General features: G+C 38.8%; 1 protein-coding gene across 6 annotated transcripts in view; it reads right to left on the bottom strand.

Annotated features, from left to right (window-relative positions):
• SLC4A4 (solute carrier family 4 member 4) overlaps positions 1-26,067 on the bottom strand; it is a 362,219-nt gene that overhangs the window by 124,931 nt on the left and 211,221 nt on the right. For all 6 annotated transcript variants that reach the window (XM_070372496.1, XM_070372497.1, XM_070372498.1 and 3 more), the window contains one exon: positions 23,464-23,540. In XM_070372496.1, the coding sequence (XP_070228597.1) occupies positions 23,464-23,540 (77 nt within the window). The remainder of the gene's footprint in view (positions 1-23,463; positions 23,541-26,067) is intronic.

Here is a 26,067-nt window from a genome sequence, read left to right as displayed (position 1 = left end):
ACTTATCCCATTTTTAAAAATAAAAAAATGAAAACAGTCCCCTGAGGGTGAAAATCTGATTTTCTAATTTTTCCTTTCAAATATAGCCATCTCACCAACATTAATGCAAATGATTCTGCAAAGCAGCACATTCACAAATGGCTATTAAACTAAATAAAACATTAAGCACAATCCATCAGTTCTGATTTCCTAAATAGGATGAAATTTCAAGTACTGACCTAGTTTAAAAATCAACTTGTCAAAATCTCTAGTCACGTTTTCTTATGTTTTACATCACTAAAAAACATCAATATATTTCTAGCTATTTACAGTGTTTAAAACATTTTCACATTTACTATTTCACTTGAATTCTCACAGAAAGGTTACAAGAAATGTACTATTTAACTATTTTACAGATGAGGGAAACAAAAGTCCAAGCAGTTTAAAGGACTTCACGAAATTCATACAACTGAATGTATGAGCCAGAACGTGAATTATGTCCACTGCACTACACTGTGAAACCTTCCCATTTCTGATGAATATATTTTACTACCTGAAGTTCAAAAATAATTGTCCTAAAACTTCTAACCTTTTCATTTAGTACACTAATGCTAAGTATTGACAATGGTTTATGTGCTTAGTCGCTCAATTGTGTCTGACTCTTTGTGACCCCATGGACTGTAGCCCACCAGACTCCTCTGTCCACAGGGATTCTCTAGGACAGAACACTGGAGTGGGCTGCCATGCCCTCCTCCAGGGGATCTTCCCAACCCAGGGATCGAACCCAGGTCTCCTGCATTGCAGGCGGATTCTTTATCATCTGAGCCACCAGGAAAACCCAACAATGGTTTAGGCTCTATAAACACAACCTTTAAAATTGTTAAGAAGCACATTTAGGATATTCAACAGGATTTAATTACACAAAATAAAAATAAACCACACAGAGGGGGAAAGCAGAAAGTCACATAAACACAGCACTTTAAAAACTTAAGAAAATCTGGAATCTGCAAGTTCCAGGTGCTGGTTGAGTTAAGTAATGTTCTTTTTTTTCCTCTCTTTCATTGCTGTGTCATGAACCCTACCACACATAAACACAGGTCAGGGAAGGAAACTTGAAATACTCATCAATCTACCTGGTGGAAAAGGCTCTCTACCTGGATGTCTCTTAGATGGTATCTGTAACCTCTACCTCTCTAGCCAAGTCTGACCCTGACTGCCCTAATTTTCTCTGATTTCGTTTATAGGGCCCTTGCCTTCCCTCTGTGATGATATACTTTTCACCAATGCATTCATCAGCTGGCTTGACTGTGATTCTTATTAGATGAAAAGTATCTTTTAAAAAAAGGGTTCCAAAGGACCCTATAAAAAGAAACTACATATTATTCAATTGTGTTTCCCCAGTGGCTTATAAAGGCACTGCCTTCCAGTAAATGTTCACTCCACATTTCTTTAATGCATGGAATCCATGTGATCATACCTGTGCTGTGTCACCTTTACAATCAACAAAGATAAAAGCAAGGATACTGAAAGTTCCAGGACAAGTCCTCCATTTGGTGGAAGCACACTTAAGAAAAGGTCTCTGAGCAACCCACTGCTGGGCATACACACTGAGGAAACCAGAAGGGAAAGACACACGTGTACCCCAATGTTCATCGCAGCACTGTTTATAATAGCCAGGACATGGAAGCAACCTAGATGTCCATCAGCAGATGAATGGATAAGAAAGCTGTGGTACATATACACAATGGAGTATTACTCAGCCATTAAAAAGAATACATTCGAAGCAGTTCTAATGAGGTGGATGAAACTGGAACCTATTATACAGAGTGAAGTAAGCCAGAAAGAAAAACACCAATACAGTATACTAACACATATATATGGAATTTAGAAAGATGGAAACAATAACCCTGTATACGAGACAGCAAAAGAAACACTGATGTATAGAACAGTCTTTTGGACTCTGTGGGAGAGGTAGAGGGTGAGATGATTTTGGAGAATGGCATTGAAATATGTATAATATCATATATGAAACGAGTCACCAGTCCAGGTTCGATGCACGATACTGGATGCTTGGGGCTGGTGCACTGGGACGACCCAGAGGGATGGTATGGGGAGGGAGGAAGGAGGGGGGTTCAGGATGGGGAACACGTGTATGCCTGTGGCGGATTCATTTCGATATATGGCAGAACCAATACAATATTGTAAAGTTTAAAAATAAAATAAAATTAAAAAAAAAAAAAAAAAGGTCTCTGGTGAGAGACGAAGTTCAGTTCAGTTCAGTTCAGTCTCTTAGTCATGTCCAACTCTTTACAACCCCATGAACCGCAGCACACCAGGCCTCCCTGTCCATCACCAACTCCCAGAGTTTACTCAAACTCATGTCCATTGAGTCAGTGATGCCATCCAACCATCTCATCCTCTGTCATCCTTCTCCTCCCACCTTCAATCTTTCCCAGCATCAGGGTCTTTTCAAATGAGTCAGTTCTTTGCATCAGGTGGCCAAAGTATTGGAGCTTCAGCTTTGGCATCAGTCCTTCCAATGAATATTAGGACTGATTTCCTTTAGGATGCACTGGTTGGATTCCCTTGCTGTCCAAGGGACTCTCAAGAGTCTTCTCCAACACCACAGTTCAAAAGTATCAATTCTTTGGTGCTCAGCTTTCTTTATAATCCAACTCTCACATCCATACATGACAACTGGAAAAACCATAGCTTTGACTAGATAGACCTTTGTTGGCAAAGTAATGCTTCTGCTTTTTAATATGCTGTCTAGGTTGGGCATAATATGAACAGCCTTTATCAATTCTAAAACTTATGAGCGTAGGTCAATAAAAAATCAACTTTTATTTTTGGGTTGCCTGGTAGCTACCATTCACTGTGACTTTTTAAAAATATCCATGCCAAAATGCCTTAAAAATCCTACCTTTCCAAGATTTATCAGTGAGATTTTTAAAGACAGTCCTGCTTTTGGAGAATAACCACATGTTGCACCCTTCCTAACTTAAGATTTCAAATCTCTGATCAGTAAAACTGTAACTCTGAAGGCACTGTTGTTACCAAGAGGGCCCAAAGTCTCCAGTAATACATTTTAAAATGATTAGTAGTAATACTAATAATTACTAACATATTTTTAATCAACCGGCACCAGACCAGGAACTCTGCATGTGCTATTTTATTAAAGTATCATCCCTTTTCTACAAGCAATTACTGTTGTCATTGTTGACACTTGAGGAAATGCAATTTAGAGATTACACAACTTGGCTAAAATCAAGAAAATAGGAAAGGCAGGGAGAGGGTGCAAAGCAAAGTCTGTCTCCAGAGTCCAAGCTTCACCAAGCTAAGTTTAGTGATTATTCTCCAGTTCATTAAATTTTTTTTTTTTTCTGTCATGCCACATGACATGTGGGAACCCAGTTACTCGAGAATCCACACCCTCTGCATTGGAAGCGTGGAGTCTTAATCACTGGACCTCCAGTTCATTTAAATTCAAGTGGAGAAAAAGAGAATGAGCTTTAGAGTCAGAGTTATCAGAATACCTCAGTTCTTCCTCTTACTAGCTGTGGTTACCTGGGGCAAATTTTTCCACCTCTTTAAGCTGAATGGGAATAAAACGGGAATAATGAGTGACCCCTTTAAAATGGGAATCTTTAAAATCTTTCAAATGGGAATAACTAATAAGTAACTCCTTTACAGTTATGAGAAGTTATTGAGATGATGTCTGAAAGTGTTTAAACCCAGTGCTGAGCAAGTAATAGGCCCTCAGTACATGTGTTAAATGTAGGAATATTATAAGGCTCTGAAGCAAGGGAACATCAGAAGGTTCAGAATAATGAAAAGAGATTTGAGAAAAATTAAAAGACAGAATGTATAGGACATGTTGAAGCCTGGATAGAGAGAGTGAAGCAGAAGGAAGGATCCAGAATGACACACTAGACTAGAATTGCACTTCTTCAAATGCCCAATGCTCCCTGACAGCAAAAGCAAACACTTTACCAATACAGGTGAATAACAGATGCACCAGTGAGTCTGGCCGAGCACTAAAAATATATGTCCTCAATCTTCACTGTATTTTAACCAAAGCAATAGTTACTGAGAAGATGACACTTACTTATCTTTTGCATTTAGCGTCTTCAATCTGTAAAGTCGAGTTGATAGTAATATATCACATGTTGTAAACAATATGTAAAAAGCTCCTAGTACAGTGACTGAATAGCACAGTGTCTATTCCATAAACGGTAACAATAATCACCTTGATAGAGTTTTAATATAATCCTAGGATCTACCAGAAACAGATGATGGGCAAAATAAGAAAAAAATTTTCTCCCCCAAAGGAATAAAGTTACGTTGGCACTACATTTAATTCAGATACTCAATTCTCTGAATTTCAGATAGAAATCTCTCTCCCCAGTTTGTGTTATGGACTTAAAACATATATTCATCCAGTACAGTGCCTCTCTACGTAAGTTAATTCTACCAAATGTACAGCTGCATGTGTTTTAACTTAAAAAGTTTGCAGAGCTATCTTCACTATGGTAAGGCTAAAAAAAAAAAAAGAACAGATAAATCAAAGGCTAAGGTGAGCATGACTAGTGCAGCTATACTGTAAAACAAACAGAATTATCCACAATAACAGCATCGGTTCATCTGCATCCCCACTTGTCCTTGAATGACTGTGTTTTCAGCAGGAAAAAAAATACATGACATGGTTTACTTCTAACTCTCACCCTACCTATTAATATCTTAAAAGTAATATCTGTTTATAGCTTTCCCTCTCCCATCCCAAAAAGAAAGATCCTAAACACAGGGTTTCTTTCGTTCTTTCTGCTCCACAACCTCCAGCTGCCACTGGGAGAGAGGGATTGAAGAAGAAGACAAAACAAACAAACAAAAATTAGCATCATGGGGTTAGTGACTTCAAGAGAAAATTATAGTTTAAGGGGAAATGTTTCATGTGCGTTCTCTTCTGCACTCACCCCAGTCAGGATAGCTAATAAAAAACACAGACTGCTCTTTTAAAAACAAAAAGTTCAAGGGATGAGGGGTAAGAGGGTGGAACCATCAGAGGCAATGTAGACAACCAAGAGTCTAAAGTTAATGGCTTGCAAATACCCACGCAGAGTGCTTGTCTCATGTGGGACCCAGCAAACTCTGTCTAGCACCCCTGCCTCCATGCAGTCCAAAAAGAACCCGGCAAGGCTCTGCCATAGGCACCATGTGAACCACCTTGGAGCTGGTGGTCCAGGCTTCTCTGTCTTCAATCTTTCCTGCGGTTCCCTTCACTCAGAATCAAAGGAAAAGGCAGGGCTCTTATCAAAGCACAGAGTGGCAGTTCTGAACTTAGGGTCCCTGGCAGGAGTCCAGGGAGCCCATGGGCACTTTGAAATTACATGCACATTGTTAGGCCTGTACACTTACTGTTCATTTCTCTGGTGAAAGCCTCCATTGTTTCATCACAAACGCAAATGGATTCTTGACATGGAAAAAGCTTGAAAACCACTGCACCAGTGTTTCAACCAAAAACGTACAAATGAAGACCTAGACTGTTAGTCTCGGAGGTGTAGGCTTGTATACAATGTTCTACTGAACAATTTTTGTGGCCCAAGGAATGGGAAATTTGGGGTTTCTAAGCAATAGGGAAAGAGACACACAGAATGCCACAATGGAAAAGGAATGCCACAGTGGAAAAATGCCCTCAGAATATATGTCCTTGGAAAGAACATGGTCCGCAACTGATTTTCCCAGAATTTGGGAACTGGAAGGGACCTAAGAGGGCCAGTTCTGGCTCCTTTAAGGCCCAGAGAAGCTAAACTTCATTCAAGATCACACTCCCAGAACACACAGGGGTAGAAAAGATGCCCTCTCCTAAGCCCTCCTCTAATTCTGTTTCCACCACACCACTGGAACAGAAAACAATTAAAAGAACCATTCATTGAAATACTTGGGAAAAAATTGAGTGAAACTGAATAAATGCATAAGTACCTTTCACTTCGCACATCAAATGTGGTAACAAAAATCAGACCGGAAAACTAACAAGTAGACATAACTCTTGAGACCTGTCTGGGTGGGTGCTTCAATATCTGATTGCTTGGGGTCTAATAAATTATCGATTAAATGGCCATCTGCATGGAGACAACAGAGGGAAAGCACACCATCTACTGACTTCTGAATGGCTGCCGGCAGTTCTCTGAGAATTCAGTACTATCAGCCAGGAAACATTTAAACCAGGTCCTTGCAGGGCTAGGATGTACAAGGGACCATATGGTCCCAGCAGAACACTTCAAACAGGCAGCTGTACAGCTATAATTAAATCTGTAGTAGTCATGCTATTATTTATCTAGCAGATTTTTTTAAATGTACCGTTCACTGAGGTCTCTGAGAACACACACCAAATTAGAACAATAGAAAATACTGAAGAAGCAGATAAAGGAAAACAAGGGGCTGATGCAGGAACAGGCAACAGCTTCCCAAAAATCTCCCCGAGAGGTTCTTCATTTGTACCCGACTACACACCAGAAGGTGACGATCACTTTACTGACACGAGTCACGAGCCCAAGGGTCTGTTCACTCCTTTGTTCCATGGTACACTCCACTGCAAAGGTCTACCTCTTTCTGAATTTTCAATCCCTATGTATCATTCATTTGACACTCATCAAATCAGAAAATCTTAAAAAGAACTCAAAAATGATTTAGTCCAACTTCCATCCAATAACTATATTCCTAACATCCAGTCATTTGTTTTTTTGAATGTGATAGTGAAAGAAAAAAGCATTCAACTCAAGAATTACTTCAAATATCACCTGTGCCCTCTCCCCAGCCCCTGGCATAATTCATTCTCCTCTCTGTGGTCAAAGACATTCTGGAGGAGGCAATGGCAACCCACTCCAGTATTCTTGCCTGGTGAATCCCCATGAGCAGAGGAGCCTGGCAGGCTACAGTACATGAGGTCACAGAGAGTCGGACACGACTGAGCAACTGAACAGGCAGGCAGACCCTACATTATTTACAGATTTATTCCACAGTCTATAATCAGAACCCCTAAAAGACAGAAACTGTATCCTATTATTTTTATAGCCCTGATTCCAAATGCAATGCGTAGCCAAGAGGGACTTAATAAAACTTTCATTAATAAGTTTGTAATGAAGCTCTGGTTCCTATCTAATTCATACTAATATTTAAAATAAAAACTGCCTCCATGATACATGTACCCACAAACACAAGTTTATGACAAGAGCAACAGACAATAAATCTATTCTCTTTTACTGGAACATAGGCTTCAGGAACTTCCTATCCCTCAAACCTTCTCATCTCTACAAGTTATAAGTGAGTTACTTCAATTATTCTCCTCTGGCTAGTGCCCAGGCATCTCACCATCCTAGTTCCCATAAACACGTCTCCTCACTGGTTTTGAAAATGGGCACTTTTGGGGAACTCCCTGGTGGCCCAGTGGTTAGGACTCCACACTCCCACTGCTGAGGGCACAGGCTCAATCCCTGATAGCGAACAAAGATCCCACAAGCCACACAGTGCAGCCAAAACAAAATACTACGAATAATAATAAAATAAAGTTTTAAAAAGAAAATGAACACCTTTAAAAAAAATCTGAATCCAATGAAAGTTACAAATTTTCTGTCCAAATACAGTGGAATTTTCTCCATTATTCACCTCATGTTTGAACTTACATAGTGTATAATCATTCCTATTAAATTCTTTGTGGGTTCAGCCCATCAAGATCATTCTCCATCTTGATTCTATCATTTAAAATTTATATAGCTAACCATGTCTGTTTTGTGTCCTCTGAGAATCTGATAAGCATGCCTTGTGTCTTAAACCAAACTGCTAATTAATCTGTTCAACAGGATGCTAAAAAGTACCGTGGTTTTAGAAATTCCTTCCACATCTACACTGGTTATTAATCCACACACTTGAGTACAGTTATTCTCTAGCTGAGAACCTCTGATGGTTGCAAGCCCTCAGTTCATCAAAGTGTTTACCCCTATATCATCAGGAACCTTATGGATGCCTTATTACCATACAACCAAGTGGCCTGCCCAGAAAAGAAAATGTGATATATAAATATACTTGTGTTCCTCCATTTAAAAATATGGGGCAATAATTCAGATCACAGGTTGGCACAAACTTTCTTTTAAAAAGGCCAAATTAGGCTTTGTAGGCAACATATAGTCTCAGTCATACATTCTTTATTTTTTTTCCAACCCCCCTTTAATACTTAGCTTGCCAACTATACAAAAATAGACTACCAGCAGGCTCACTACCAGCGAGCCACAGTTTGCCAGATATCATCTTTTCAACTTTGAGGCAAATGCCCTATTGGTGAAGACAAACATTTAACCAAAAATTAAAATAAGCAGTCACTGGATGACAGCTGTGGTGGACACCGTGATGGAGAAGCACACGTGCAAAGGGAGCTCACAACATAGGCTCTCTAGCCTAAACCAAGGACCCCAGGAGACACCCCTGCAGAAGTGACTCAGACTGAAAAATTATGGGTGAACCCCAGTTGCCTGGGCAGGAAGAGCATTCCAGTTAGTGGAAACTATATGCAAAGGGCCTAGGGGAGGGGAAGACTGGCATAATAGTGGACCTGGAATGTACACGTGCATGGTCAGAGTAAAATCAGCGAGGGAGAGAACCTTGCAAAAGGCCTCTGGAGAGAGACGTTAAGCAAGACAACACAGGGCTTTGAAGACCATGCTCAGGATTCTGGGCTCATCGCAAAAAAACTGTTTCAAGTCATCAGTGATGCTCTCTGTACCCTCCTTCAAGACAGAGCCTCTCTTGTAATATCTATATACGTTATAGGCTTCCCTGGTGGCTCAGATGGTAAAGAATCTGCCTGCAATGCAGGAGACCCAGGTTCGATCCCTAAGTTGGAAAGATCCCCTGGAGAAGGGAATGGCTACCCACTCCAGAATTCTTGCCTGCAGAATTCCATGGACAGAATAGCCTAGTGGGCTACAGTCCATGGGGTCTCAAAGAGTCAGACACGACTGAGCAACTAACTTCAACACTTTCATAGTGCTTTGTAAACTTTACACATTCCTAGGTTTAAAAATCACATGGTTTGCATGAATGTAAAAATAATTTTTAACATACTACTACAGAAGACTGGCTACTTTCAGGAAAGAAGAGAGGAAAAAGAAGGCATCACCACTATAAAATCTTACCTGTATACTCTTATTTAAATATAAAATCATTCTAAGCTAAGAGCTATTCTAGTAAGAACTAGAAATTCCCCATTGTTTTATTTTGCTACTTACTCTTGAACCATCCCCCAAATAACAAATATATTGTCTCATTTATTTCACTGGTTCCATTTTCCCCTACTTTGTTTCATAGTTTGTCTTATTCTTCTATTCACAAAGAGGCAGAAGAAAGCAGGTGGGGAAAGGGAAGTAATATTTTTTTTAGCACCTAATTAGTCTGTGCCTGGAATACTTCACATATTATTTACCTCTTTTTAGCCTCATAAAAACAGGAAAAGTAAGTTTTACTGACTTTTTCTAAGGCTTAGAGACATTAAGTGCCTATATAAGATCACTTACCTAGTAAGAAAGGAAGCCAGGATTTGAATGAACATCTCTAGGATTATATAAAACACAAGCTTTCCTGCTACATTTCCTATTAACCCAGAAAACTGTAAAAGGGCTCTAAGTCTTCCATTCCTTTGATTTATATCCTTTTCTTCTATTCTTTCCACACTCAAGTATTACAATTTGTGAATTTAGATCAAGAAGGCACAGCTAAAATGAAGACAACATAGTCTAAAGTGTAGTTCAGACTACCACGGCATAGATTAAGAAATATACAAGCACAAGACCACATAACCCCTGCTGCTGCTGCTGCTAAGTCACTTCAGTCGTGTCCGACTCTGTGTGACCCCATAGACAGCAGCCCACCAGGCTCTGCCGTCCCTGGGATTCTCCAGGCAAGAACACTGGAGTGGGTTGCCATTTCCTTCTCCATTGCATGAAAGTGAAAAGTGAAAGTGAGGTCGCTCAGTCGCGACGGACTCTAGACCCCATGGAATGCAGCCCACCAGGCTCCTCCATCCGTGGGATTTTCTAGGCAAGAGTACTGGAGTGGCTTGCCATTGCCTTCTCCAACATAACCCCTAGTATAACATTAGAGAAGACAGAATCTTCTAAAAGCCTTTTATTTTCATTTATTCTTGGTTTTTAATAAAACATGCATGTTGTGCTACTTTAGCACATCTCTGAAAAATGAAACACTATAGAAAATTTTTTAAACTGCAACCCAAAATGTGACATGAGTCAAGGTCTTTCAGAAGAACTGATTACACTCCATTCCCTCAGCAGGACTTCAATCAGGGGCTTCACACAAAGACAGGTGGTAATAAGCATAACACTGCCATCACCCCCCCCCCAAATCTCTTTATGACACGTATTTACAGATGTTTTCAAAATGTCCTGATGAAAAGAGCTAGTCCTACAGAATTGCACACTTTGAAAAAGAGCTTCATCACCATTTTAAGAAGTAGTGACAACTGTTATTTTTCTAAACAAAGTCTTCCTCCAGGGTGAGTGCCTGGGGATATCACTTTAGAGACGATAATTCAACAGGAAAAGAATTATGCACCCAGTTTTTCTTCATACAAAACTTCAGTGCAGAGGCTACTCACTGAAATTTCTGAAATTACTTTGCTTATTTTTCATTGTCATAAACAAGCTGATATGGAAACAGACTTTATCTGTAAGTATCATGTGAGAAACAGAGAAATGCGGCCAAAGGCACTATGAGAAGAGAAACTTCTTTCACCTCTGACCACAAATTTTTCTGAAAACATGTCATCCTGATACATAGTTGTATTTCAACTTGACTTGTCTTTTTAAATTTTAATGATATACTTGGATCTTACCTTAATGCACTCCTGGACTCAAAATTATAATAAAAATTTAAAGTGAAACAGAGTTATAACAATGTATAGAGTAGAAATATACAACAGACTATTACTCAGCCATAAAAAGAATGAAATAATGCCGTCTCTGGTAACATGGATGGATCTAGAGATTACCATACTAACTGAAGTCAGAGAAAGACAAATAGGGTATCACTTACACATGGGATCTAAAAACATGATACAGATTAACTTATTTACAAAACAGAAACAGACTCACAGACATGGAAAACCAACTTATGTTTTCCAAAGGGGGAACAGGGGGAGAGGAATAAATTAGGACTCTGGCATTGACAGATATTGAATATAAAACATTAAACAACAAGGACCTACTGTATACTACAGGGAACTATATTCAATATCTTGTAAAAAACAATAATGTATAAAACTAGTAAATTCTATAATAAATCACAGTCAATGATAAATCCTTCCTAAGTCTGATATGCCTCACCCCTACCTAATTTCACACTATTTCATATCATGCAAAATAAAGTAACTCATGTCTAAAAGTAGAGTGTTGGACAGTCCACAATTTGAAATGGTCTCTGCTTGGGAAAACTTAGCAATACCATGTCATCTTGCAATGGAACATCTTTCTGGGCTTGACAGTTGACTTTTCCAATATGTCCTCATGATAAACTGTATTTTGTTTTAAATAAAGGAAAAGAAAAATATTTGGTGTTTTCTGTAAGCTATGTCAATCAGCCAGGTAACTATGTTCACTGAGCTTTCAATTATGAGAAAAAAAAAATGTATACATGAATTTACCATTTATATGGTTATTCTAGCTGAAAAAAATTTTAATGTATGACACGGGCAAGGATGTTCATTTCAAGCAACTGATTAACCTAATGAAATACTCTGTCAATGCTCACGATAAGAAATACTAATTTTCAAAGCTGCCAGAATGAAAATATAAGACCTTAACAATACTTTCAGAAATCATCTTTCTCTGAGAAACTCTCAGAGTCAGTCATTTTCTCAGCCTTTAAAAAAAAAAAAAAAAAAGATTTTTTTGAGAAAAAGAATAAGTAGAAGCTGATTCTCCCCCAATTAGCCATCATCATCTTGACATTAACAATTTCCATGACTCCTGCCTCTCCCTCTACCCCAAACTCTCTGCCTTTCCCCTGCTGCTGCTGCTGCTAAGTCGCTTCAGTTGTGTCTGACCCTGTGCGACCCCATAGACAGCAGCCCATCAGGCTCCCCCGTCCCTGGGATTCTCCAAGCCAAGAACACTGGAGTGGGTTGCCATTTCCTTCTCCAATGCATGAAAGTGAAAAGTAAAAGTGAAGTCACTCAGTCGTGTCCAACTCTTAGTGACCTCATGGACTGCAGCCTACCAGGCTCCTCCGTCCATGGGATTTTCCAGGCAAGAGTACTGGAGTGGGGTGTCACTGCCTTCTCTGTGCCTTTCCACTCCCACCCCATAAATAACATTAGATATTCATATAAAAAACAATAACAAACAAGTGAGTCCCTGTGAATGGACAAACACTAAGTGCTTAATGGTATTAGAATTTGAGAAAGTGAAAGTCACTCAGTCATGTCCAACTCTTTGTAACCCCATGGACTGTATACTCCATGGAATTCTCCAGGCCAGAATACTGGAGGGGGTAGCCTTTCCCTTCTCCAGGGCATTTTCCCAACCCAAGGATCGAACCCAGGTCTCCCTGAGACAGGTATAATTAACATGAGTCAGAAAACCCAAGGGTGCGTGTAAGGAAAAAGTGGCACTTGACTTAGATCCTGAAGGAAAGGTTGAACTTGGAAAAGACACATGTGGTCCAACAGAAATGTGTGTGCCGTACCACTATCCATGGAAGGCAAATCAGACACGTTTCATGGGTGTGCGAGCGGAGCAGTGTGGAAGCTAAGAACATGAAACCCCAAAAAGCCAGATTAGCAATGTAAATCTGAGAAGTGAGGAATGACATCTAAAATGAAATTGACTCCATCCTAACCAACTTTCCTGTCAAACAAAACCAAAAATAAAAAGTAGTATGTGTGTGTATGTGCTTGGTCGCTCAGTCATGTTAAACTCTTTGTGACCCCCATGGGCTGTAGCCCACCAGGCTCCTCTGTCCATGGAATTCTGCAGGCAAGAATACTGGAGTGGGTAGCCATTCACTTCTCTGGGGGATCTTCCCGATCCAGAGATTGAACCCAGATCTCCTGCATTGTAGGTGGATTCTATACAGTCTGAGCCACCAGGAAAGCCCCCAAAGCAGTATAAACAATGAAAATGATGGAGATAAATTAAAATTTATATAATATTTAAAGTATACTAGGCACATTCTTTTTCATGTAACAACTCTGTGAAGAAGGCAGTTCAGACTGAATTATAAAACCTTATTATGAATCAGGAAACAGGTTTAGAGGAGTTAAGGTACAACATGCTTATTTAAGTCTTCAAAGCTATTCCTATGATCAGCTTTAAAAACAGTCCAATAATAATTGCTTTTTCTGCTTTACCATAAAAAAAAAGTGAAGGTTACAGTGATATTTATTTATCAGACCTAATGACATAGAAGTGAACATATATCCATAATAAGAACAAATACAATACCAAACAGCCTGAAAGTTGAGAGACTGTAGGGTGTTTCTAAAAGCACAAGTAAAATTTTGTCAATCAAATGAGCATCCACCATGGTCTGTGAACAAGTCAACTGATTAATTAATATAATCTACTTTTGCTAATTCTACAGGTAAGGCCTGGCGTGCTGCGATGCATGGGGTCACAAAGAGTCAGACATGACTGAGTGACTGAACTGAACTGAACAGGTAAGTATAATTTTTAAAAAGTTTTTAAAAGGTTAACATTGAAACCCTGTTACAACAGGGTTTCATCAAATTTGGGGGGTTACTGCCATTATTCAAAGAATTTTAAAAGTCACATTATATTCCAATTGTTGGATAAAACAAGTCATTCACTTGTACCTGGTAAACTGCAGCAAGTTACATTCCAATGTATTTCTTACATTTTCTACCTAACTCCTTCCCCAGTGAAGAATGTTTTATTTGGCTGAAACTCTTATCTTCTGTTATTTATGTTCTCTAAAATGAAAAGATGCTTCTAAAATCTCTCATTCCTCTCTGATGGACAGCTCTGGCCCACACAGTTATTTATCTTGCCTTTCCCTGAACTGCTGCACTTCACTGTCAGCACTACACGGTTATTCAGTCTCTTCATCTAGATATAAACTCACATTCTGAAATCATATTTTTTACTTTATTTTTATTCTATCAGCCCTCATTGACCTCCACCAATACCACTCAGGATATGAGCATACAACAGTTAATTCACAGAGTCTTTTAATCACTGTGGCAGCAGAAACATCCAATCACCATAAGACTCAAGAATTTTTTTAAATTGTTGGTTTATTTAATAACAATTTTGGTGATTAGCCTATTCAGCACAATGCGTGCCCCAAAGACAAACCTAAAGTCATAAATTATCAATCAAACACCTGGGGCTTAGGATCTAAAAAAGACCATAAGGCAAAGAAGCAGAATTTACTGTACTTGTTTAGAGCACAACCCCAGGGCCAGTGCTACCACTCAGATGCTATTTGACTTCAGAAAAAACTACTTAATGTCTTTGCACCTTAAATTTACCAACATATTAATATAAAACAGGGTTGATAATACCAACCAAAGCACTAGTATAAAAAAGTGCTGAATGTATGTCTGTCATTATTAATTACTCTTTAGAGAAGAACAGACAGACTCATCACTTTCAGAGACAGCCCCCGAATGGTCAAAAGTGCCACTGATACTGAAATTACAATGGTGTCCTCTAAATTGACTTGATTACTTCTAGCCTCTTCTATGCATATCCATTGAACACTGATTAGGCAGTAATATTGACTGGGAATGATTAACCACTGCCCTTCAGACTGTAGAAAGAAGCACTGCTACCATTTTAACATGGCAGCACAGAAAACAGAAGCATGGTAGTTTTCATTTTAGTTCAATACGAGGGAGTGAAACCAGACCATTGGTGGTAACACCCAGAGCTATCAGAAAACTCTGCTGGTAACTGATAAGATCATGAGATTCTATGGAGGTGAAAAAATCAACTACCACTGACCACTCAGACAAGTGAGCCAGAAACAGTGGGAAACCCTTCTCTCTGTAAAGAAGAGCAAGAAACACTTCCTCCCATGGCTTGACCTCTTTGTAAATCTACTCTAGAGATTCCTGTTGCAAGGGAAGTAAGGAAACAGCAAAATCTGCAAATACCTCCCAACATGTAATGAATGATCTGCTGATCTTTTCATCAGTTATCCTAGATGACAACACTCCTCATAAAGGCGTAAATTTTCATTTAACTTGCTTTACAGTATGTATGTAAGTTCACTTAGAATTCTCTTGAGGGTGGAGGACTGGAGAGGAAAGAAATGCAGGGCCAAGCTGCAAATGTGCTGGATAAGGCTTCAAAAAAAATACTTGTTCAACCCTTCTTGCAAGTTTCCTTTTTGTTCCAAATGCTGACCACCAAGAAGGGCTCTTAAGAGGAGGCCATTTTTGGTTGCCAAGGAAATTCTCACAAAGTCACAGGGTGTCTCTCAGAGCTGAGAACAGCTTCGCCTTAAGGAGAAGCAATCAGAAACATAAAGGCGGCCAAGTCTACAACCACTGTATTTCTCACCTCTTTACCTCAAAATACAAGGCGGATTAGCCAGCTCAGAGATCCAATTAGACCAAGAGAATAAACCCAGTTTTAGCCTTGATATTTTCAGCTTCTGCAAAAAAAGTCCCCAAAGTGAAGTAGGAGGCAGATGCTAGTAACTGGGATCCTTTTCACTTGAATTTAATCGCTAAGCTTTTAGTGGAGTGAATCACAAAGGAGAAACTCAAATCTGACTGGCAAACAGTATCTCAGCAGTGAGAAAGATTTATTCAAGTGTTCAAAAGACGTAGGAAGAAACTGACATAATCTTTTGGGAAGGTAATTGGCAATACAAGGTGATCCAGCAACTCCACTTACAAAAATTTCTCCTTCAGAAGTACTCATGAAAGAATGCAAAAAAACCCCCCAAAACTCAGCTACAATGAGGACATTTCTTAAAGGCCTGCTTGTAATTGCAAAGAAATAAGTAAATATCTATTAACAGATTATTTAAATGAAACGTGCACTATGCAGCCTTTAAGGAAAACAAGGTAGATGTCTGTGGTACTGTTGGGTTTCTAAAAAATCCAGTTCCCAAACAATATGATCTCATTTGTAATTTATATAAATAAGCATATACATTTTTATGTCTAGAAAAAGTCTAGAAGACTATATCAACCTGCTAATAGTGGTTATTTTGAGGGTGAGAATTTGTGAACTTTCATTTTCTATTTTATTCATTTTGTTCTGCTTGAATTTTTACAGCAATTTTGTATTACTATGAATCAAAAAAACTAAAGTTTAAAAAACACTATAGATAATAAAATGTTACTACAACAGGTAAAGAATAAGTCAATGTTTATAGTTACACTTATTATAAAGGTTTTTTAAACATGCCCTTAGGGTGTTTACCAAAAGGGACTATTGCTTTCTGGTTTTCTACTTTCAAGGGGGAAAAAAGGTGTTTTGGGGTTTTTTTTTAATGATGTTCTGATCAGAGGTAGGTAATATGTGGCATGAGAGCAGACATCCATTAAAGATAATTGTTGATGGCATTCCACTACTCTGCAATCTAAGTGTATTCTTTGCATTGGGATATAGCAAACTGCTACATACTGAAAAGAGAAAAAAAGTGACATTAAATAAAAAAACATGCCAGATAACCACTTAAGGCATATAAACCCGGCAATGCCATTTATTCAATGGTGAACACAGGATTGCCCTGTGGTGCTCCTGGAGTTCTTAGATTCTTTCATGGGTACCTGTGGCTCAGACAGCAAAGAATCTGCCTGCAATGCAGGAGACCCTTGATCGGAAAGGGTTGGGAAGAGCCCCTAGAGAAGGAAATGGCTATCCACTCCAATATTCTCCACTCCAATATTCTTGCCTGGAGAACCCCATGGACAGAAAAGCCTGGCAGACTACAGTCCATAGGGTCCCAGAAGAGTCACAAACAGTCAGACTGCACGACTAACACTCACTTCACAGGTACAGGTGAGATCAAGGCTCAGGAACCCCTTAGGCCACTCTGTCCACACATCCTGATGCCTCTTTCAGAACAAGAAGGAGTAAGTTGCTTATCACCATTAAATTCTTAGAGAGACCTCTGGTGAAGGCCTCATGAGTCATGTGTTTTACCAGGCAATATCAAAAAGAGCACATAAACAATCACTCATAAACTCAGTCTCACTACTCTCAGTGGCCTACATTCACTTCTAGTGCATTAAAACATTCTAATTTTTATTAATAGTAACTAATAATTAAATCTAATTAATAGTGCATGGAAAATATGCTAACTAGAAAACTCACTTTCTCCCTTATAATACTTTCATGGTACAGAAGAACTTGATTTGTTGATAGGAATAAGGTCTTGACACCTACGGCTCAACCCATTAAGAAACTGGCTCTTGTCTGTTGAGCTGTTTACTGCACTGCGGTGTTCATCCAGTGTTTAATTACAGGAACAACACCAGATGATCCAGAACATTAGCAGATTCTTCCACCCCATCACACACTATTCTCAGTGATCTTTTTTCAGAGTAAATCAGAACACACCACTCTCTAGGTAAAATTCCCACAATAGTGTCTCTTGGTACTTAGAATACAATTAAAAGGTTCCCCTGTGTACTTCCCTGGCCTCATCTACCTCTGCATACCTGCTTCCTTTGCTCGTCACTCTGGAATTTTTATTATTCCTCCGTCTTGAATACAGCACACTCATTCCTGCCTCAAGGCTTTCCTCTTGCTTTACATTCAGCCTAGAAACCTCTTTGCCCAGAACTTCTCTTCTCTGGGTAACCCTCCTACTTAAACCAGCTTTGCTGTACGTCTCCACATTATCCTACTATATTTTCTAGATAACACTTAGCATTGCATAACATTACCCTACTTGTTTATTTACTTATCTTTGTTATTTAGTGTCTATCTGTCCCCTGAAGCACAGAAGTTCCAAGTGTCAAAAGATCTGTCTCATTTACCTCTGGAACCCTACCACCAAGAACATTTGCTAGCACAGAATATACTCTTTACATGGATCAGTGAGTTCAGCAGCCTACAATTATGGGGTGATTAAGAAGTTCAAATTTGCTGCAGCTGGCTTTCAATTTTACATGGTTCTAAATTTTACAAAAGATCTCTCCTTTTCTCACCTGAAAACACAACATAGAGCTTAGATTACCTGAGACAAGTTTATCTACTTCACTTTCAAGCTGACACATAATCTGTTTTTAAATGAAGGCTAGCTTTCTGATCGAGATAAATGGCTTTCACAGGAAACACAACAGTATGAAAATGGGGAAATTCAACTGTCAGTTTCAACTGGGACACGGGTTCTTAAAATCAGTATGAATATCTGTGCTTCTCAAACTCTACTAATAATTAGTTGTTAATTCTTTTGGAATATGGGAGAGAACACAAGGTGGGAAGAGGAGGTTACAGAAGGTTAAATTTCTTGTAGAGAAGGAAAAGAGAATGACAAACATCAGTTTTGTTCATTATCTCAGTGACAGGCTAAACCCCTGGGAAAGGGGCTCCAAAGATAACCAGTGCCACGGTGTTGCCAGTTCTCATCAAGGACTCCTGGTCAAAGGAAACTTGCAGCCACAGAGACCCTCTCTGCAGTTACTAACACCGCAGTGACTAAGCACATCTCATGACTGTAACTACCTCCTCACAACATGCCTTTCTTCTCGGGTTTTCACAGATGTGATTCCATCTGGAGCTTTCCCAGCAGTGTCTCACCGGTCCCTGAACACGTGCAAAAGACAGTATCATAACATGAGCAAATACAAGCCCTTCCCCACCGCTGTGCCTTCTCTGAGGAGCAGAGCAAGACCACCCGTGCTCTGTGTGAAACAGAGGGGTTTCTGTCTGAGTGCTGAAAACAGAAAAGCAGGTGCTATTGTACTTTTCCATCACTATGAATACGAAATAGCTATGAACGCTAAGGGAAGCTGTATGTGAGCCTCAGGATGGAAATCAAAATAATGAAAGCATCATCTCAGCTGAATTTAGGTGAAAGTGTCAGTTGCTCAGTCATGTCAGACCCTTTGAGACACCGTGAACTGTAGCCTGCCAGGCTCCTCTGTCCATGGAATCCTCCAGGCAAGAAGACTGAAGTGGGTAGCCATTCCCTTCTTCAGGAGATCTTCCTGACCCCAGGATTAAACCCAGGTCTCCTGCATTGCAGGTGGACTCTTTACCATCTAAGCCACCAGGGTGACTCGCTCCTACATTCCACATGTGTAAGAAAGGATTAGGGGCATGTCCAATCACAAGATGTATCTTTCAAGATTCCATTTTAAGACAGTCATGGCTGAGCAGTTTCAAAGTTCTACATGGTTTACTGATTTCATCCTCTTACTCCCTGACAAAAAATTTTAATTCAAGTCTATCTCTACACAGATCAGGATTTCAAAAATAGAGATCACAAAGTATATTAAGGATAATAGTGTACTTAAAGATAATGCAAAAACTGATTACAGTACCCTTAGAAATTAATGTTAGGCCCAGTTCCACCAGGAAACCTATGGATAAGTTCTCAGGTAAGCTGGCTAAATAACCAGTATCAGGGAAGTGATGACTAGTTAAGAAGTTACAAGGATATGTGTGCAGAAGTGTCTCTCTAAAGCGTCTGCAAGAAATTTATCTATTACTTTCACTGCAATCTACAGACTGTGATTTCACTTAAGATTTATGTAATTGTGAGATGTTATTGCATTACTGATAAACATGAAAAAAAAAAAAAGCCCTTTTAAAACAGTCATCGTAGAGACTTCACTGGCAGTCCAGTGGTTAAGATTCTGCACTTCCACTTCAGGGAGTACAGGTCTGATCTAAGGTTGAGGAGCTAAGAAACCACATGCCTCACAGTCAAAATGCCAAAACATAAAAAACAGAAGCAATAGTGTTAACAAATTCAATAAGCACTTAAAAAAAGAAAGGATCCACACCAAAAAAAAAAAAAAAATCTAAAAAACACAAAAGGAAATAAAAAATAAAAATAAATTAAAAAGTCATTGTACCACTGAGCACAGTATTTCCTCCAGAGAGTTAAAGCTACAAGGTAAAATAGTAAGAAGGAATTTTCTTATTCTCACAGATGATTCCATACTCACATGAAAATTATAACTAAACCATTGCATTTGATAAGCACCCACAGAATTTATTATTTTTTTTCAAAAACAGAAAAGAAACAAAAGGTAGTAGAAAAACAAATCAGTCTAAGGTAATTGGGGAAGATAACTGGATAATGAAGAAAAAAAATCCTCCATAGCAACAAAATAGAGATTATTTATGTACATTTACAAGTCAATGAGCTCCAGATGTATTTTTTTAATCTACTTCTCCCCAGGTGTTTTCTTTTTTTTGCCTAATAAATATAACATCCAAGTTGGAATATTGTTGAAGCGTTGCATCATCTAAATTTTGGCGATGCTCTTTCTTCTGCCGTTAACTATTGTGAGCTATTTCTCAATAAAGCAGCCGCTACTGAAATCGTAAGTACTAGGCTTGGCAGAGCCAGACAGAAAAAGTGCAGCCCACAGATCTGTTTCTTCTGTTTTCCCAAAACAGAATCTCATAAAAAATATGCCCTCAAATTTTGTCACTATGTAGCTGTCAGAAAGAGAAATTCTGCTTCTCTTCCTATCTCTGAACATTAAATCCATTCCTTGTGCTACTGGGAAGTTATATAGCTCCAGGAAGCTGTGAGGTACCATCGCAACTGTTCAAATTGTATCCAGGCAGAATAATCAGTCCATCAGAAAACTTCAGTTCCAGTTGGATGCAAGTTTTTTGGGCCAACTTGGAAAAGCATACCGAACAAGTTTGACTTTACTGCCAAGATCATTTCCAGGACATTGGCTAATTAATTATAAAAGCTTTTTCAAAACAAATTTGAGCCTGGCAACCTTTTTTCCTACCCAAACAGAGAAAAAGCAGGCTAAAAAAATAAAAAGCCCAAGTTTATTGCAGGGTTTTGTGTGTGTGTGTGTGCCAGGGTTTCATCTTCTTAGCAAGCCTATTTTCTTCTTCTCACCAGAAAATGATCCAGGAGCTTTTGTATTGGAAGTTAATAAGACTGTAGGTATATAAACTGGAAATATTAGTTTGCATTTGTACTCTACTTTTGATTATAGAGGAGATCATGGGTCAGTTACAAAGCGCCTCTTCAAACTCTTTGGTGGGAAGCAAAGATGAAGTTTCTTTCTCTTTGAGGGGATGAAGGGTTCATTGGATGAACGATGGCTATTGTATTAGATAAATGAAGATGGACAGTTGCTCTTTATAATGATATACTCATCACCTGCATTTTCTAGCTTTGAAAACAAAAAGAACAAAATTCCTGAATTAAATCTTCCTGGTTTCAACATCATATGAACCTTGATGAATAGGAGACACTGGAGATAGGCATCAGAGATTCTGGTTTTAAGGACGACACAGGCTTTATTTAGTTAAATCAACTAAATCATAATGTTCCAACCTATTTCTTCTAACATGGGAATCAAAATCTTATGTAATAAACATCTTAACCCATCAAATTTCTTTTGTATATGCTCAGATATGAAGACAACCAAGAACGTAAGAAATTTCTCTCAACATTTACCAGCAGCTATTGACAAATGCCTGACAAGAGAACTGTCTCGAGTAAAAGAAGTCTTCCTAAGAAATTGTCAACCCAGATTTTCCTAACTTCCTTATCCTGTATCAAGGCTCCAATAAATCTCATAATTAGAATGCTGCTTTGTCAATCGTTGGAGCCAAAATGTACAAAGTAGTTTTGAGTAAAATTCTCAACAAGTCCTAGTGGACTGAGTTTTCCCTTTCAGTACTGTTATGATCCTACCAATGCATTCAATGTTTAGACAATCATCCTCCACGGTATTTCAAGAGGTAGGCCAATGGTAGGAAGGAGAGCTATCCATATTAGTATTTAAGAGTAGGTGGCAACTTTAGAAGTCAAGAATTAATCTCAATGCTGGGGCGGGGGTGGGGGGGGCAGTGCAGTAATTAAGCCTAACCAAAGCATAGTCTCTCTTCTGGGAAACACAGGTAAGTTAAAATGAGAAAGATTACACCAGATTTCAGAGAATCTTCAAAGTTGGCATATTCTGAACTTAACTTGATAGAAGCCAGTATAAGCTTTTGACCTGAGGGGAAAGATAAGAACAATAATATGAAAAATGTATTGAATTAGGAGAAAATGGGGACAGGGTTATTCCAAAGGTGGTTAGAAGGAGAATAAAGAAATCAATGTCACTTTACAAGAAAGAACATAGTTTCACCTTTCCAGTACTTTGGGGAATTCACTAAGGTCTGAAAACCTGTCTAAAGAGAAACATGGTTGTAAACAAGGTGTCATTGCCTTAGGAATATATAATTGAGATTTATTTATTTATTCAAGTAGAATTTTCAACCCATTAGCTCACATAACTCATTTTATTCTTTAATGCAAAGTACAAAAGTGCCAAAGAATTGATGCCTTCCAACTGTGGTGCTGGAGAAGCCTCTTGAGAGTCCCTTGGACTGCAAGGAGATCAAACCAGTCATAAAGGAAATCAGTCCTGAATACTCATTGGAAGGACTGATGCTGAAGCTGAAGCTCCAATCCTTTGGCCACCTGATGTGAACTGACGCATCTGAAAAGACCCTGATGCTGGGATTGAAGGCAGGAGGAGAAGGGAATGACAGAAGATGAGATGGTTGGATGGCATCACCGACTCGAGGACATGAGTTCGAGCAAGCTCTGGAAGATGGTGAAGGACAGAGAAGCCTGGTGTGCTGCAGTCCATGGGGTGGCAAAGAGTTGCACACGACTGAGCGACTGAACGACAACAAAGTACAAAATTATACCTAGTCACATTTTTAACTAGTTCAAGTCCAGATACTCACTCAACTAGGAAAATGATCCAGTTTCTACTATATTCTTTTTAAAAGAAAACATACTGAGGTTCAAAACTTAATTGCTTTTCATTTCAAACGGGTTACTTACCATATATTTTAATAAGCAAATACTCAGCTAACAAGACTATCATTACCTTTGCCTGAAGTATCCCCCCAAAGTTCACAACAGACAGCATTCCCTAGCCCTTCACAGTTCACCAGAGCACTTTTTTCATAAATTACCTTATTGAAGCACTACAATAAACCTGAGGTAGGAGTTATTATTACTATCTTAAAGCTGAGAGAACTATAGTTTCAACATTTAAACTGCCCAAGTGAAGATCTCTGGACTAAGCTAACTCTTATTTTCTGGACTTCAAATCCCTTCACAAACTGCTTCCCCTTCTTTCCAAGGAAGTGAGAAAAAAAAAAAGCCATCAACACATATTGGTTCAATTTAAGTTAGGAAACCACCATTTCTCATCTCTTCCCAGCATCTTCTAGATATACTTTGTCTTACACTTTAAAGAAGCAAGAATTCCTGGCTTACCTGGTCCTTCTCTGGTTTATCAGAAATGTCATTCAGGCTGGAAGAAGTCAGATTCCTGTGGGTCATGGCTGGGCTACCTGTAAAAACAGAAGGAGACCGTCATTCAAGACTTCTTGTCAAAAACACAAAGCTTCTGGTTGTACACTTCATGAATGCTAGTAGATGATGATGGAATGGTGATGGTGCTTGAGCTGTGTTAGGACTCTCCCAAAGAGTTTTCCAGAGTTGGAAAGTAAGGTGAGAGAACTAACATGGTTAAACAAAAAATATCTCAAAGACCTTGTTTAAGTCTTCTTTCTTGGCTTTATTTCAAGATAAATTCAGCTTTGAAAGAAAGGTGTAAAACTTATACACATAAAAATAAATTTACTCCTGGTTCTGGCCTGCCCTTTACACACATCCTAATCTATCTATTTCTTTGCCTATAGATGTGGGCTCCTTCCTTATTTCAGCAAAGCTGGCCCCAGGACAAAAGGCCTGGACCTCCTCTCCGTCAGCCTCTGCAGTCCTTCCTAGGCACCACCTGCTCTGATCAACCCCCCAAACCATCTGTATTCCATTCTCTGGCTAACATTTTATGAAGAATATTTCTCCTTAGTGGGCATCTGAGCCAGGAACCCTATACTTTTCCTCAGTGTTATCACAGCTCCCCTTACTTCCTGCATTCTCATTTACCAGATTAAAATAAGCATACCCCATCTTCCTCCCTAATATGCCAAACTTCTCATTCAAGTCAAGGGACAGATTTTATCAGGAATATTCCATGGGCAACAAGCTCCACAGCAGTATGGGTGCTGTAGATAAAATCCACTGGCTGTAGATAAAATAAACCAGTGTAGATAAAATCCAACCAGTGACTTCAGATACAATCACACAAGAACGGGGTGGGGGGGTCATCTAGATGAGAACCATTTTCAAATAGACTGGTTAATCAACAAAATACTGAGCTTTCATTTTGCAGGTGAACTTGAAATTTCTTGGCTTACTAAGCAAAAGAATAACTTTTCAAAGGCAGGGTGTTTGACCCACCCCTGCAAGGTGCTGAGTAATGTGTTCCCCATTTAATCCTCAGCGATCTGACTCAGTCTGGTCTTCACACTAAAAGGACAAGGGTTGAAAAACAAGCACCCAAGTTCGAACACAGCTTCATGCTTGCTTCCATATAATTCTTCAGATCACAGACTTCCATTTCTTCAGGCCAAAACATCAACACAAAATTCTATCAAAGATTAAAATCTACTCCTAATAATTTAATGTCTATATAACAGCTGCTCATTAAATAATATAATTGTCTTTAATTACTAGATCAATTTTCTAGAGCTGGCAAAACCAGAATTATTTTCCACTCTGCTGCATTTCATTGAGTAAGCATGGTCCAGATCTCTTAAACCCTTTACCTGGTAGGATGCTTTATTCTAGGAAAATTTAAGTATAGGGCATTTTTCAAAGGAAAGTAACATCTGAAAAACTGCTTTACAAGCACAATTAAAAGAACCTCTTTGAAAGCCACATTTTCTTCTCTGAACTGCATACAAGGTTTCTACGGTCTTCAATACAAAAGACGCCAGGCACAAACATGAATGCCCCCAAATAATGCTGGGCTAGAAACTAACAGGAATTGATGAGTACATACAATTTTGTACTTTACATTAAAAAACAAAACCAGTTTTTTTTTTTTTAACTAAATGGGTGAAGATTCTACCTACATAAGCAAAAGAAAAAACAACTGAACTATTTATTCTTTCTTCCCCTGAACTTTAAACTTCTTATTTTGTATTGGAGTATAGCCAGTTGACAATATTGTGGTAGTTTCAGGTGAACAGCAAAGGGACTCAGCCACACATATACACATATCCATTCTCCCCTCAAACCCCTCTCCCGACCAGGCTGGCACATAACACTGAGCAGAGTTCCATGTGCTATACAATAGGTCCCTGTTGGTTATCCATTTTAAATATAGCCGTGTGTACATGACCATCCCAAACTCCCTAACTATCCCTCCCCACTCAGCAACCATAAGTTCGTTTCCTAAGTCTGTAAGTCTCTTTCTGTTTTTTAAGTAAGTTCATTTGTATCATTTCATTTTAGACTCCACATATGAGGGATGTCATATGATATTTCTCCTTCTCTATCTGACTTAACTTACTGAATTATATATTCTTAAAGCAATGAAGCCTTAGCAATCCTAAATTAAAAGCAGCTTATGTAAATAAATAGGTATACTGATTTCTAATTATTAAATCAATTGTATATAAGCATGAATACTGAAATGAATTTGAAAGCAATTTTTCACTAAGTAATTTAAATCTTCTAGGCAAAATTCTAAACTCATTGATTTACACTGGAAATTCTTCATAAATACTGCGAAGGTACATTTCACCCAAGCACTGTCCTGCTGCTGTTGCTGCTGCTGCTAAGTCACTTCAGTTGTGTCCAACTCTGTGCGACCCCATAGACGGCAAAATCTGAAGCAAACAAGTAAGGTTTCCATTATAATGGTAATCCTGACTGATGTTACAACTTTTCCAAGAAAGCTCATATACTGCTACATTTCTCTTGTTTCTGAAAGACAGTTACAGGATAACTATCTGTATTTGTATTATA

Source organism: Bos mutus, chromosome 6 (genome assembly GCF_027580195.1).
Source record: "Bos mutus isolate GX-2022 chromosome 6, NWIPB_WYAK_1.1, whole genome shotgun sequence".
Classification (NCBI taxonomy): Eukaryota; Metazoa; Chordata; class Mammalia; order Artiodactyla; family Bovidae; genus Bos; species Bos mutus.
The sequence above is the reverse complement of the archived record's forward strand: the minus strand, read 5'-3'. Positions and strand labels throughout refer to the sequence as shown.